Source organism: Colletotrichum siamense, assembly GCF_013390195.1.
Source record: "Colletotrichum siamense strain Cg363 chromosome Unknown KSG_Cg363_contig10, whole genome shotgun sequence".
Taxonomy (NCBI): Eukaryota; Fungi; Ascomycota; class Sordariomycetes; order Glomerellales; family Glomerellaceae; genus Colletotrichum; species Colletotrichum siamense.
Window position 1 is genome coordinate 3275969 of NW_023501023.1, and position 15721 is coordinate 3291689.

Consider the following 15721-nt stretch of genomic DNA (forward strand, 5'->3'; position numbering starts at 1 on the left):
ATCGAACTACTATACTACATGCCCCTTGACTTGCTTCAGAGTCTTGACATTAATATCCCGCCAAGCAAAAGTCGCCACAAAGCCTACCACCCAGATGGCAGTAGCGGCAATCAACATCATTTTTTGAGCTTCACCATACGCCAACTGGAGGGCTTTACGAGTAGCAGAGCCCACTGGGTACATCAATTGCGTGGCGAGGTCCGAATAGATTGGCACGAAATTGGCCAGCTCTTCCGTCGGCAGGTTCTCCATCAGCTTCTTAGCGAACACATCCTGCCAAATTGCAGCGGATACAGTCAGACCAATGGCTCCGCCAATCTCAGCGAACATGGCTTCGGTGGCCAGTACGACAGCCACATGCTGGTGTGAAGCGGCCGCCATCGCAGCCAGCCCTGCTGTGATGATGATGGTACCCCCGGCGATGGCGGTGAGTATCTGACATAAGATAACGAAGCCGACGTTTTGATCAGGCTGACGGAAGTAAATCATAAGACCCATTCCGAATATGTGTAACGGAATGGCGAACCAAAGGGAGATGATCTTGAAGCGACCGGTTCGGTGTACTATCCACCCTACGACAAGCCCCCAAAGTGTGTTGCCGACAGCGTAGATGTTGTAGACGTAACTGGCTTTGGTGACATCGAGATTATTGACAACCATAAGGAAGGAACTGAAGAAGCTGTTCCAGATGAAGTAACTGGTGAACAAAACGGCTGAGAGGCCACATGCACCGATGACGGTTCGGTCCAATAGTAGAGAATAGGGGATAAACGTGATGGGGGCAAACGCTCTCTCCCATATGACAAATGCTATGAGAAGAACAACACCAAAGACCAGGAGGAAGATGATGAGTGGAGATCGCCATCCTTCCTCCTGCATGGAGTAGATGTTGAAGGGCAGAAGGAACAATGCCAAGCCAGCTGACATGAGGAAAAGTCCTACAGCATCAAATTCTCGGCAGTAATAGGATAAGGATTCCAACGTAGTCCGCTGACTGGTGCGCTTGGAGATTACTCCCAGTCTCTTGGCTTTGGTGAGATTGTACGCAAAGAGTCCGAAGAGGGGAAGCGTGAACAGAGGTACGACAATCGAGAAAGTGCCAAATGCCCATCGCCACCCTGGTCCTGTGAGGTAGGCTTGGGAAATCGGGCCGGAGAGCCATGTGGTGATGAGGTTTGGCGAGGAAGTGAAAGCCAGCATAAGTCCCCTATTCCGCAAAGATGAAGTATCTGCAACAAAGATAGAAATGCTGTACAGCAGTGCGTTCTGACCAACTGCGTAAAAGACTTGGGCAGCTGCATAAGTCTCCACACTGTTGCAGGCAGCCATCATCACCAGTCCGAGGGTGGCTATGAAGATGGATAGGAGGTAGCCCTGCGGTCGTCCGAAAACATCCAGGATCTTGGCGAGGGTAAGCTTGAAGACTCCGCCGATGATGCCACTGATGACGGCGACGGTTGGCGTCAAGGAGTGCTGTCGAAAGGCGGATGTAACAAAAGGTGTAAGGGCGGTTAGGGCACCCTGCTGCATGAGCATGACGAAGTAGATGACCCAGATCATCACATAAGCGATGACCAAGGAGGATGTCGTCCATGTCGAAGTTACAGCTTCTATGTTCTGCACACCGGTCTGAGCCTCAGGCTGGTCGGTGTCAGACCCCGAAGAAGCGTCATTGATGTAAGCTGTTGTGCTGATACGTGTGTCGGTCTTGTCGGTTGTTGTGCTTGGGGGCGACAGCGATGGCGATGGCACACCCTGTGGGTCCTTTCCTTGATCCATGCTGGCAAAAGCTCTAACGATCAGAAGGATGGCATAGACAAGGTGAACGGGGCAGAAACAGGATCATTATGAATGTCTTCGTCGAATCTCAGTACAAAAGCCTTCAGCGACTCTGCCCTCGTTTCTGCAATCCTATTGTTGATTTGCTCAAACCTGCTCACCGATGCGTGCTGACGCTTACGGTATTTCGGCAGGATCCAAAGTGTGGTGTGAACGAAGGTTGCCGAGCAGGGATGAAGATGACGGGACCTGATCCACAACATGGAAAATGTGGTTCAGGACCGAACCGCTGCAATGGGGTCAGCACGGGTTCGTCCCGGTTAGTCCGGCCGTCGGCACGGCGTGGGGGAGTGAGCCAGGATTCTGCATTACCCCAATCGGCGAACACACAGGCTTCGACCACAAATTCCCTGAGAAAATGTAAGATTTTGATCCACAACATGCGCCAAGGGCTTCGGAGCAGAGAATGATACAATCCTATCAGGTAGGCTGTAATGCTTACAGCCTCAAATTTGCTCAACACAGCAGCGCTAGTGATGATTTTGGGTAACAGCATGTGCAACACTGTGGCAAACGAAGCATGCTTCAGAATGGAATGTCGGCCTGCATGGGTACATCACATGAAATCTGGCCAAGAAACATCCCACGATCAGATGAGGTATCTAGGTAAGGCTGAAAACGACTACCTACTTTGAAGGGCAATATGACCCATAGTCCGACGTAGCAGAAAGAATCTATTGTCTAGGGCTTGTATAAGGTATTCACTGCCACCAAAGATTCCACAAAACACCCCATTTGTGAACAATCGGCGCAAGAAGTATCTCAGTCTATTATGACGCAAGGTGCTTTTTTCATGGTCTAATGTAACGTGATTCTATGTGACCCCAATGGACGGAACAAGAAGTATCTCAACCGCCTCAGTGACTAACCAAGAAAAGCGGCGTACTTGGTAAACTCTTCGTCGGCTGTCAACATTTCGAACTCTTCGGGGAGCGTGCCCAGCAATAGCTCCACAGAACCATCATCACGCATAGGGTGGATAAGCAGCAGCCTGAAAGCCGTGTTGAACCGGTCCATCAGAATCCTCATGGTGTCAGGTGTGCCCTGGTTCTCAAAGAACTCATCGCCGAACGAAATTTCGGTCGTCTGGAAGAGCATCAGGTTGTTCATCATGCAGTGCATCCCCGCCAACCCCATGCAAGCGTTGGTAAGCATACCGTAGTCGGGCACAGACTGGAGAAGAGTGAAGGCGTCATGAACCAGGGAGGGATTGATGTGAGTGGCTGCCTCGCGGAAGAGGTAAGCAATACGTCCGAGGCTCGTCTTCGGTGAGCAAAGCTCTTCGACCGGCATGTAGGGTCGGTTGGTCACCAAGCAGCTGCCCATGAAAGATGAAGGCAGCAGAGAGGAGAAATAGGGGCGAGCATCGATGGGCATCTCCACAATCGCATTGTCTTTTGGCCCGAATTCTCCGCCATGTATCTCCTTGGCAACACGGTAACGGGCCTTGATCGCAGCCCGCCAGAAGAAGGCCTGGATAACGTCGCTGATGGATGTCACAGCCCCCTTGGCCTCCGGGTCAGCAAGCACCATCTGTCGAAGCCTCTCCACATTTTCGCTCGAAACGAGAAACGTGGTGGGCTTCATATGGCGACCATCAGCCGGAGGAACGGGTGGCCAGGCAAACTTGCGGGGGAATGGGGGTGGTGTGGGGAATGTAGACTCCGTGAGACGCGCTGCCACCTTCACCGGACCATTTCCGTTCTGAAGCTCTGCAGGATCTGGGAATCCTAAGAACCCCCAGACGTTAGGGTCCACCTCGTGTGCAGGCTTGGCATAGCCTTCGAGTTCGTAGAGGATGTGAGGCAGGCTCCTGTTGAGGCTCTCAGGATCAAGCCAGTCGCAAGTGGCTGACATGTCACCCTGAACATATCTGCAGCTCTCGGCCCAGACTCTCAGGGCTGTGATTGCGCCCATCCCATCGACTGCGGCATGGTGGATGTTAATGGCGAGAATACACCCACCCTTGATGAAGTTTGCCTGCGCGACAAGAACCTCAGCCGGGAGCGTCGGAAACCAAGGGCAGTCGATGACGACTTCGTCGCGGAAGGCCGACGCTACAAAGCCGGCAGATCTCAATTCTTCGAAGGAAGGAAGCACATTGGAGAGATCCTTGTAGCGCAGCTGCCTGAGCGGGGAGTTCTTGAAGTTGGCTTCAGGAGTCGCGGTTGACGGAATCAGGGGTAAGGTGATGCGAAGATCGCCGTTCTTGTAGCCCGTTTCATGCGGCGAGCAGCGCATGACCTTGCCTTCAAGTTCTGGAATGAGTTCAAGAGTCCTGTAAAGCCCATCGTGCAGCCTGTTGAAGACATCTTCGCACCGTGCGTCTTCGCGCAGCGGTATGTAGAACTTCATGCCCACGTAGATGTTGGGGTTCATCAAGTCAAATGGGTTGACTTTGGGCGATAGGCGCGACTTGTGGGCGTTCATCATCTTCCTCATTTTGACCACAGTAGGGTCTAAACCCTCGTCTGATGCGGAGGCATTCTTGCCCGCTGCATGCTTTTTCTCAGCCACCAACTTCGAGATCGTGGCAGCAAATTTGCCGAGCGTAGGGCTAGCGTATAGATGCCGAGGCGAAAGCTTGTCTTGTAGCCCAGTAGCTACACGGATGATCTTGACGGCTCGGAATACAAGGAGCGAGTCTAGGCCCACGCTAAAAACATCTGCATCGGGCGACGCGTTCTTGAGGGTTGGCGAAAGAGAGCCGAAGATCTGCCTGATCGCTTGAGTGATAGACACCACAGAGCTGGTGTCGATGGCATTAACCTGCGAATCTTCCTCTTCCAAGCGTGAATCATAGAAGCGCTCGATGTAGTTGGCGTAGAGCTCTAGCGTAGCACGTCGTTTGATAGTTCGCTTGTCGGTACGAATGAACGGTTTTTCTGGTTCAGCGAAGGTGATGTAGTCTTTCTGAAGCTGGTTCTTGTGCATAGAGAGTAAGTTGGCTCGCTCTACAGTAGCCCAGATGCTGTCCAGAAGTTCGGTCGTCTTTGAAGATGGATCCTTCAGCTCGATTAGAAGACCTGCCTGAGGTTTACTTGAACCGATCTGCGACAGTGTCAGATATGAATCCTAAGTGCTGACAACAACCAATAATTTGATGCAAAGCTTGCTTACCATGATGCAGCCTTCAACAGCAGGGTGGGTCGTGACCAGTGCCTCCGTGTCTAAGGGAGAAATCTTGTACCCATTGGAGAGAACGACAACGTCGTCATTTCTCCCCTTGTACGCCCAGAGACTTGGCTTGGTCGGATGTTGCGTGTACAAATCCTTCAGATTGATACTCTTCTGGTCGGGAAACGTATGGAAGATCCCTTGGAACAACGGGCCATGTTCGTTTCGATGGACCCAATGCTCAAAGACGCCGGGTTCGACTTCCTTGAATTCGAAGCCCGAGAAAGGATGGAATGCAAAGTAGAGCCAATCTTCTCTGCCCACCCAGAGATTCCCAATGAAGAGACCTTCTGTTGTGCCTGTGAGGTTCAGGACTCGGATGACCTTGTTGACTTTGGACGCGCTGACGGGACTGACAGGACCTGAGCCATGACTGCGTCAGCTTACAATCGTCTACTTGAAGGATTCATTATCATGTACTCACCACCGGATGCACAGATGAACTTGGAAGACCGAAGCTTCGGCAAGACGTCTGGGGTTTCTCCAAGCTCATCCACCAGCGAGGGCACCATGCTCCAGATATCGATCTTTGCGTGTTCTGCAAGGAAGTCTATGAGGTTCATGTTGGGTATGACACCAGGCGGTCCCAAAATGCAGTGAAGATTGAAGAGCGAGGGCAAGAGAATATCCATAATGATACCAGCTCCCTGAGTAGGTTTGGTAAGCACGTGGATCGCATTGACTTTGAGAGGAAGCACTAACATGACTCATGGGAAATGAGGAGTAGATCCTGTCACCATCGTTCCAGTTGTCTGTCCACGGGGCCATACCGCCGTCTCCTTCTGTTGGTGGTAGGAGCCGGACGGCATCCATTGTTCCGATCAGGGCGTGAGACCAGACAATGGGCTTCGGCAACCCCGTTGAACCCGATGTGTGGAGAAGGCAGAAAGGCTCTTGGCTCGCCTCGTCGAAAGTCTTGTAAAAGGGGTATGGCTCAGTACCTTCCGCATCAAGTAGTTCATCAAGCTCGGGCAAGTCGAGGACCTGCATGTCCCGCTGTTGCAGGAGATCGTCAACAAGAGGGTAGCTCGACCCATGAGGCTTTACCCAGATGTTGCATTTGGCCGCTTGCAGGACAGCAAGAGCCCCCTCGGTGCTGTTCTTTGCGGACAGGAATAATGCCTGGTCACCCCCAACGGTGTAAGTTACTTGACAGTGTCCATTCACGCAGTCTGACGTACGGTGCAGTTGGCCTTGACGCAGGCATATGTCAACAGAATGTGGCGGAGATCATCTGACAGGCATTAGTCAAAAGCAACACGGTTCTGGGAGATCAGCAGTTACGAGGTCCGATGTAACCGACAGATTGGATCTCTCCGGTGTTTCCAACTTGTTTGTGAAGCCACCAAGCCGTCTTGTCAACAGCTTGAGCGAATTGACAAGCAGAAACGTCATGAAAGCCTTGACTGATGTCTGAGGACATTGCCATCGAAAATACAAGACGATCTGGCTCAGATGCAGCCAAATCATCAAGAATTTGAGGGATAAGCCTCTTGCCAACGTTCTTTGGGATTGCCATTGTGGTCAAAGATGAAGAGATAAAGTTGAAGTGGCGAAGACTCAACTTGGTTCGAAGAGTATTTTGAAGAGCTAACTCATCCAGATAGACACGGGAGAGAGTGAATGATATGGGAATTGCTTGTAAATGATACTATCCAACCTCTCCCAAACTAGTATCTGCTAGGACGGCTACTGGAACCCCGAAAGGCGAGTGAGGCTACACAAAGTCCGTACCAACACTGCCTCCGCCTATCTCTATGGTTCCTCATCCATGACGCATAGTAAGCTTACCTCGTTCGACGTACAAAAATGTCTCCAACCCTTCACCGTTCATTTCTAATCGCACATCACTGCTCCGGATGCGAGCGGATCAAAGGATGGACTTGTGCTAGTTCTTCCGTCCACACAACAGCTGGGCAGAGGCACAACAGCTTGGAAATCCCGCCGGCAAAGCCCGTGTAAGCTGAGATGATGTTCGTCTCATCTCAGAATTTGCATGCCGAACGCAGCATTAGAAGCATCGTACAGCCAGAATGGGTCCTAAAAGTGGAGTCGTCGTCCTTGGAAGTGCAACAAGAACAGACTTTTGAGCCGCAGGCGGGCTGACGCCCAAGTCGGTTTGTGCCGCGCCCACATGAGGCACCGGCTTGGCGGAGTCGGGAATCTCACCATGCCCCCACGGCCAACTTTCGCTCATGTCCAGTGGTGGGCACACCATAGTGATGGCGTATGGGAGGCGCAGACTGTTCCGTATGCAGTCTTGATCCTGTCTTACTGATCATGAACATTCGATGTAGTTGCCAAAGGTTGCAATGGTGAAACGCGCCTTCTAAGGCTGCTTGGGTGTTTGGCTATGTTTTGGGACGGCATTCTCGGGTATCTGGAAACTGCAGCATCTATCCGAAGGCTCTTCAAATCCACGTGGATCTGTATATCTAGCAAGCCCTGCTCTTAACCGAGACCAAATTCAGAAGACATCGACAGGCCAAACACCAGTTCATCTCGAGCAAACTCTTTCTCTTCTCTATCAAGTTCTTTACCATCTGCTTTCACCATGCATCTCCTTGGTAGCATCCAGAGCCCCATCACCAGGTCCACCCTGGATGAGTCCAAGCTCCCTCGTGCCCCTCAGCCTGGGTTGGAGGTGACCGAAGAGATGACCGAGACTTCCAAGAAGATTTTGGCCATCATCTTCGAGTATGCCCTCAACAAGTTTGACGACACGATGGACAGGCTCACTGCTGGTGTGCCCAAGTTCGTCAGAGTCATCGAGCAGTTCGTCGCGGCTGGGAAGCAAGTAGACATGTGTCTTCCAGCGTTTCCCTTCAAGTCGGCAAACAAGGTCTACAAGGTCCTCGGCAATCTTCCCGATAAAGCCGAAGAACTGGCTCTTGAGCGCTTGAACACTATGTGCATCCGCATTGGTGAAATCTACGCCCCAGGAGCTAAGCTGACTATTATCTCTGACGGTCTCGTCTACAACGGTTGGTCAACTCTACTGATGATTGGCCTTGTCGTCTGTGAAACTGATGAGTTTGGTGGCAGATTTGCTGAGCATCCCGGATCGCGACACCTGGGCTTACGGCGAAGCTCTGCGGGCCATGGCAGTGGAAAAGGGGTTCACCTACATCGGCTTCTCCAGGCTTCGGGACCTAATGAACTTCCCGATGCCAGACAGACTTGAGGAGATCCGCTACGTTGCCAACGCCACCAACTTCCGCCGCTATCTCCTGAACAAGTACGGCAAGGACGACCTCGACATTGACCAAGAAATCGCAAAGAACCCCGACACGCTGATGACCTATCGCGGTTATTGCCGATTCTTGGAATCTGACCTGCAGCATGTGTTCCCCACCGGCAAGGGCCGAACCACCAACGGCTACAAGCGGGACGTGAAGTTCCTGGCCAAGCAAATGCTGATCCGAGGATATGTAAGCACACTTCTTTATCTCCTGCAGAAAGTGGCTGGACTGGTCCATTGATCCATCGTAGGCTTTCGCTGGCGCCGTCAAGGATGCGTTCCCCAATTACCTGCGTCTCTCCATCCACCAGTCCACCGGCGAGCACAAGGTTTCGATGAGCCTGCTCAACACCAAGACCGGGTTCACGACCCCGTGGCATTGCAGCGTTGCACTGATGGCGGATGGCGAGTGGACGAGTGCCCCAATGGGCGACTTCAAAAAGGACGAGAACATGGAGATTATTTATGAGGATGGCCGTCCGAGTTACTTTAAGGAGAAGGTACAAGTAGTTTGATTCTTCGGTAAACACTCTTGAAGAACGCCGACATTGTTGCGATGGTATGATAGAAGGGGTGGATTGCGGATTAGTTGTCTGTTTGAAAGATTGCTCATTATTAGATAGCTTCACAGCTCTGTCACAAGGACCAATAGAATTGCAAGATCCGGGAGTTTCTTATACCAAGTTTCCCTGTCTTTCTTCCCCATTGCCTGCTAGTTTGCGTCGTCAACGTGGCTTTAATGGCGCTTCATTCCTCTCTCGGTTGATGGCTGTTACTCTCTGAAATTCTGATGACTGATATTTACCACATCTTGTTTATCATTCAAAACTCTATCCCAATGGAGTCGTAACTTTCGAGTCCAAACCGCGCACCTACAACGTTGCACAGCTTGTTGACCCCTGTGCTCCGCTCTGCACTGAGTCCTCGGAAATGTCTTCTTGGTCTAGCCTCTCAAGTCCAAAAACAGACGCGTCTAGGAAGGCATCTTGGCCACACGATCGGCTTTTCGCCGTTTGTATTAACGCATTCCGGTCTAGAGCTAGCCGTGATCCACCACAAAACGGTACTAGGGGAACCCATTGCCGATACCCCGATTCCGAACCGATCATTTTACCCTCACTAGCTATTTTTTCGGGTTGGCAGAGAAGCATCGCAAGTGGACAACAGGCCCCGCCGCCGTCGAATTTTGCCCTCTCTGGTGTCGGGATATCGTGGGAAATGACCTACTCTTTCATTTTCCAAGAGGTTTATGCCCTTTTCACACAGTTGATGCGAGTCCGAGATTCCACCTCGAAGCTCACGTTGCATCAGATAAGTCTTCAGGCATCCATCTCCATGTCAGCCGCGCACCCGATCGACGTGACAAAGTCCCCCCAGGCTGGGACTTGGCATGCCCAACACAGGCGGGGTGCGATGAGCTCGGACTTTTCAAGGATGGACGAAGGAAGGAGATGGTCTAGACTATCGAAAGACGTTGTTGGGGTTCCTCGAAGGGGAAAAGGCGGCTGAAGACTGCAGCTGAAATCTGGGAAAATCTTTGGCGATCCCCTCGAAATCGGAGCTGCGTCCGGAAACACCGAGCTTCCACATTGGTTAGATTTCAGCCTCTGTGGGGGAGTTCTCTCTAGCTCGTTGAGGAAACCTGATTTTTCCTCGCCCTCGAGCATTTCTTCCGATAAGTGGGCAGCATTTCTTTTTGTTCCTTTGAAGTTGACGCGCCTTGAGGAATTAGCTGGTGTCTTGGCTCGGCATTGCGCGAGACATCACACACCGACTGGCTGCAACTGGCAAGACCCCTGAATCGGCTGTCCTTAGTCAGAAAGTCAATCCTCCAGCAGAGGACTGTCATTGGCCAAGACCCTGATATCATGTCCAAGAGAATGCTTATGTAAGGTTTGATATGACGCCAAGCGGGAGGGAGCCAATGGGTGGCTCGGTTTGCCATGTGGACCCCCGTCGGCGGGTCCAGACCCATACCTTACGCGAGTCTACTATCGAAACGGGGCTAGCGTATCCCCTGTCATCATCTCGACTCTTTTCCTTTTTCCGCCTGCCAAACGTCCACCCGCCTGTCATCGCGCATCAATCACTTCAGGTCGTCCGAACGTATCCAGTAGCGATAAGACGTGGACGCCTATTGTCCTCCCGCCCTCCTCGGTGCTAGCCGACATCAGTGATCGTAGCGAACGACCACGCCATTCGGATTGTGGGTTTTGACACGCCTCGAGGCCAACAAAGGCGGCCGCAACCTGCAACGGCCAGCCACCGTCAATGATCCAATTCGACCACCCTCCACGCTAAGAGCTGCAAGGACGCGGGGGTCCTCTGCCGATTTTAACGAGGCGAATGCCCCCGCCAAATTTCCGTTCGTCTGACAGCATCCGTTAGCATCTACCGGGCCGCGACGTTGACGACATCGACATCAGCGGACATATCAATCCGACTGCGCCGCCGCGTTGGTACCTGCTGGGCAGACTCTTCCACGAGAGACATGTTGTGGGAGCACCGCCGCGATGAACATTGTAAGACACCTGGATGCACGATCCCCCCGGCCCGGCTTCCGACTGACCGCAAACAGCCCTCCGTCGATGGCTCGTCAGGTGATGGCCGAGTGGGATCCGCCCGGGACAACTCCACGGGCGGAACCCTCAGCAAACTCCAGATTGACGGCTCTGACTCGTCATCGTTGATGTCGCTTGTCAGCACGCTCGTGCCCGTTCTCATCTACGCTGTCGTCTGTATCCTCGTCTTCTGGATCCTGCGACGCAGAAGCCATCGCGTCTACTCGCCGCGGACTATTCTAAGGAGTCTCTTTTCGCAGTACGAACCCTTCATGTCCCTATGTTGACATCGCAACTGACATGTTCGTAGTGAACAAAGCATACCCCTGCCCAAGGGTTGGTTGGACTGGGTCAAACCCTTCTGGAGGGAACCCGACACCGCCATCCTGAATCGATCAACGCTGGATGCTTTCCTGTTCCTGCGCTACCTCAAGGTCCTCGCTTTGATATGCTTCGTTGGCTGCTGCATCACATGGCCAACATTGATGTCCATTCATGCCAGTGGAGGTGGTGGTCTCACGCAGCTGGATCGCATCACAATCGGTAACATCAAAAACTCGCACATATTCTTCGCACATGCCATCATCGCGTGGATCTTCTTCGGTCAGTTCCAAGACCCTACTAAGCACAATCGTATCCTAACAACTGCGCCAGGATTTATCCTATTTACCATCTATCGCGAGTGCATATACTACATCAACCTCCGTCATGCCTATCTATTATCACCATACTATTCCAAAAGGCTGTCATCCAGAACAGTCCTGTTCAGCTGCGTGCCCCCGAAGTACATGGACGCTGCTCGCCTTCGAAAAGTCTTTGGCGACACCGTCAAGAATGTCTGGATTCCTCGAGATACGAGCGACCTGGAGAGACTTGTGAAGGAGCGGGACGAGACGGCTGCACGATTAGAAAAGGCAGAGATTCGCCTAATCAAGATGGCGAATCAGCGTCGCAACAAGCAACTGAAAGCTGCAGGAGTTACGGCTCCTGAGACCGTGTCAAGTCCGACTTCGAGTTCGCGATCGGAAGAATCTGCCGATGCCGAGAAGGGTTACCCGTACCACGAGAATACTGTCTTGCCAGATGTGAATGGCTCAGTTGCTGCACAATGGATCGGCGCTGACGAGCGCCCCTATCACCGACCGTTGGCAAACTTCTTCCGTCGCGTCGATACCATCAAGTGGACTCGGAACCGCATCAAGGCTTTGACGAAGCAGATCAACAAGCTCCGTCGCGGGTTCCTCAAAGGCGAAGGTCGACGACTGCCTGCTGCCTTCGTCGAGTTCTCTTCCCAGGCCGACGCCGAACGTGCCTGCCAGACTCTCGCACATAATCGACCACTGCACATGTCACCACGTCATATCGGCATGAAGCCCGACGAGATTGTCTGGAGCTCTCTGAGGATGCAGTGGTTCGAGCGTATCGTTCGAGGGTTCCTGATGCGAACCGCCATCGCTACCGCCATCATCTTCTGGTCCGTTCCTTCTGCGTTCGTCGGTGTGATCTCGAACATTAAATTCCTTGCCGAAACTTTCCCGTTCTTATCGTGGATTGTGCAATTGCCCGATGCAGTCACTGGCATCATCAGCGGTCTCCTGCCTGCCTTGGCGCTGTCGTTCCTCATGGCGATTGTTCCATGGATCCTGAGAGGTGGGCCAACCCCCTTCACCTGCGTCGTATCTATCTTCTTGCTAATCAATCTATGTACAGGATGCGCCAGACTTGCTGGAGTACCATCTCTATCCCTGATCGAGCTCTTCGTTCAACATGCCTACTTCGCCTTTCAAGTAGTGCAAGTATTCCTCGTCACAACGCTTACATCGGCGGCCTCAGCTGCATTCACACAAGTTCTCAAGGATCCTCTCTCAGCCAAGGACCTTCTTGCCGAGAACCTGCCAAAAGCCTCCAACTTCTACATTTCATACATCCTAATCCAATGCTTGGCGGTGGGGGCCGCCTCTCTAGTACGAGCCTTCGACGTCGTCCGCCATCACCTTCTTGCCAAAAGCTTTGACAACCCTCGTGGTCTTTTCAGGATATGGCACAGAGATCGCCCAATCCACTGGGGGGCAGTCTTCCCCGTCTTCACCAACATGGGTGTCATTGGTAAGCCGACCACTCGACTGCTTCGTTCGGAGTGAGCTAACCTTATGTAGCTATCAGTTACTCCTGCATTGCACCCGTCGTCCTGGGCTTTGCGACAGCTGGGTTCTCCTGCATATATCTGGTTTACAAGTACAATCTGATGTACGTCAGCAACGCGTCCATTGATACGAGAGGCCTTGTCTACCCTCGTGCGCTCATGCACCTGCTGGTTGGCCTTTACCTTGCTACGATATGTCTCGTCGGCCTGTTTGTTTTGCGCGAGGCATACATACCCATGGTTCTCATGGTGGCATTCCTCGTTTTCACCGCGTTGGTGCACATCTCCCTTCGCGAGGCCGTCTCGCCATTGCTATACAACATACCCCGGGCGCTGGCACTTGAGATGGAAGAGCTCGATGGAGGACCTATGAACCAGTACCCTCAAGACGACTTCCTCACCGATGCCGATATCAACATGTCGTACCCGGACTTTTTGGATCCCATCGACGAAAGCGAAGGACCTGCGCATGAGACCCATGGCACCCGTGGGGTAGAGGGCGCAAGTGGTTTGATGGTGTCCGTCACCGACTGGTCCAGTGGCCAGATTCTTAAAAAGGCCCAAGAAGCCGCCAACAATTGGGGCCTGGCGCGTCCCCTTGGATATCTTACTTACTGGATCGCGCCGGACCCGTCCATCAAACCCAATTTCCTCCTCCATTGGTTACATCCGGGTGTATTTGACGACTTTGCCACTCTTCGTCGTCTGATTCCCAATGATCTCCCAGACCCAACGGCGACTTATCCTCCGGACTACGCTCGACGAGCCTACTGGCCACCGGAAATGGCATCTCCGCCTCCGGTACTGTGGATCCCACGAGACCCAGCGGGAGTCAGCCGGCAAGAAGTGGAGCATTGCCGGAAGGTTGTGGGGTGCTCGGACGAGGGTGCCGACCTCAATGATAAGTGTAGGATAGAAGTCGACTTGCAGAAGGCCCCCTTTTGGGTGCCCCGTGTATTGTACTAGAATCGTTTTGAAAGCGCGGCGTTGGGTGTTTGTATCGGGCACATGAGCAAATATAATAAACCTGCACTCAGCCACAAATCGCAGTCTTGTGATCCGTCGGGGCTGGCTAGGGAGCATATGTATCATTCGTCATCTCTCCCAACTTTGCCGTAGCTTCTGCATTTTGGAGCAAGAAGCAGTGCTTTGCGGGTCCAGTGAAGCCACATCTTGGCACATCCGCTTCCGATTTCGCACCAAACTCACACTCGTATTGATGTCACTTCTGCAGAGAAATGTAGAAAGCCCCCTCGATGAAGTCATTCTGCCCGGGATGTGTGTCTGATTCACGTGCTTCAATATTGATTATGTGCACGTGTTCAGGCTGGGCTGTCTGGGCGAAGTGTATTTTCTCGGCTAGACGAAGGCAGCACGCACAGGGTGGCAGTGCAAGCAGATCAGCCTCATGACCTGGCCGGCTGCCTTGCCGCAGCCAAGTGATCCAACGCGTGACCGATTGCCGATATTACCTCAACGCCTGGCCATCTTCTAATTTTTCTACATTTGCCTGCAAACTTCCGTCGATGTGAGTGCATCTTTACGACCACGTCTTACCCAAGATGTGTTCTCTGTGCCTTAAGGTGTTCATTGATGGTGAACATATTGTCGGTAGTTCTCATAACCCTGGCTAGCATGGTGGCTATGGTCGGTATGCTCCAGTCGGGCTGCAGGCAACAAACTGAACATCGCCAGAGCATGTCAGAGAGTCATTGTCAACCTCACCGGGCTCTCCAGTTCGCCACAGGCTAGACTTTACAGAATCTGAAAGATTAATACTGCCGGGCTACCTGCTTTGGGGGCGGCTTCCGAGAATCCGCAGCCCCCGAGACTTCCTACTTGTTTGGCTCCCTGAAGCAATCTGACACTGATCCTCCGGCTTCGGCCTGTCCAAACCATATTACGATACGGAATATTGGTCGTCCACATTGTATTCCGGTCACATCTGGTACCATTTACCTCTTTGACGCGGCGGTCATGGCTCAACGGCAAGTATTGAGACAACTGGATATGATAAAGTGACATTGCAAATAGATATTCACGCGTAAGAACCGGCGTTCTTGCCTATTTCTTCTTAGTCTGTCTCGCACAGAGCGGCAAAGAAGGTCACATGCGTCCACATCCCACAAATTCCCAGATGGATTAGGGCTACTACTGCTTCACGTCACGATGTCTCCCGTCGCTTGTACGGGATTGATGGGCCGGAGACACAGCCACCACGAGCCGGGTTCTCGTCTTCTTGTTGGTGATTCAAATAAAGAGATCACAAGATGACGTTGGAGCATACCGCAAACCCGGTTACCTTCATGATCTACCACGGGTCTTTACTTTCTATGTCAAGCACCCCGCGGATCAATCGACAAAAATCTACTTCGGTGCCATGCTCGTTTGATCAGGGAAGATGGGTTACACAAGTTCATGCTGCTTGATGGGAGCGACGTAAGGCCATCCATCCTGGACGACCACGTTTGCCCGCATGTGTGCGGTTTCTGCTCAAGACTTCGCAAACCTCTTAGCCTATTGGATTTGTGGCCACCATGATCCTTGTTAAATCTGAATCATAGCAGAGACGACATGCTTGCAAACAGTAAGCGCAATTTCCGGGAGGTCAGGAGACCATCTTCTTCCCAAGTGACGCCCGTTGAAGTTGTGCCACGTTTCCAACACGAACAATGCTTCTTTGTAAGTACCGCCGTGAAGCTTGAGGGTTTAACCCGCGCATCCTGAGAGATTGGAAGCCTTTCCGTCACATCGGTAGGT

The 15721-nt window shown here is 52.4% G+C and overlaps 3 protein-coding genes across 3 annotated transcripts; 2 read left to right on the top strand and 1 right to left on the bottom strand.

The window, feature by feature from the left end:
- Positions 1-6: 6 nt before the first annotated feature.
- On the bottom strand, positions 7-6535 carry MFS2-1 (MFS siderochrome iron transporter 1; the record flags this gene model as incomplete). The annotated part of the gene is made up of 9 exons (XM_036646633.1): positions 7-9; positions 88-1792; positions 1961-2068; positions 2726-4890; positions 4960-5378; positions 5441-5663; positions 5719-6138; positions 6198-6250; positions 6301-6535. The coding sequence occupies 9 exons, from the start codon at positions 6533-6535 to the stop codon at positions 7-9; spliced, it is 5331 nt and encodes a 1776-aa protein (XP_036488615.1).
- A 1035-nt stretch (positions 6536-7570) lies between these two features.
- On the top strand, positions 7571-8772 carry DIT1-0 (Spore wall maturation protein DIT1; the record flags this gene model as incomplete). The annotated part of the gene is made up of 3 exons (XM_036646634.1): positions 7571-8000; positions 8062-8447; positions 8509-8772. 3 exons carry the CDS (start codon positions 7571-7573, stop codon positions 8770-8772), a joined length of 1080 nt encoding a protein of 359 aa, XP_036488616.1.
- A 1998-nt stretch (positions 8773-10770) lies between these two features.
- On the top strand, positions 10771-13927 carry RSN1-0 (Uncharacterized protein; the record flags this gene model as incomplete). The annotated part of the gene is made up of 6 exons (XM_036646635.1): positions 10771-10779; positions 10836-11077; positions 11129-11421; positions 11473-12468; positions 12529-12924; positions 12975-13927. 6 exons carry the CDS (start codon positions 10771-10773, stop codon positions 13925-13927), a joined length of 2889 nt encoding a protein of 962 aa, XP_036488617.1.
- Between the last annotated feature and the right edge of the window lie 1794 nt (positions 13928-15721).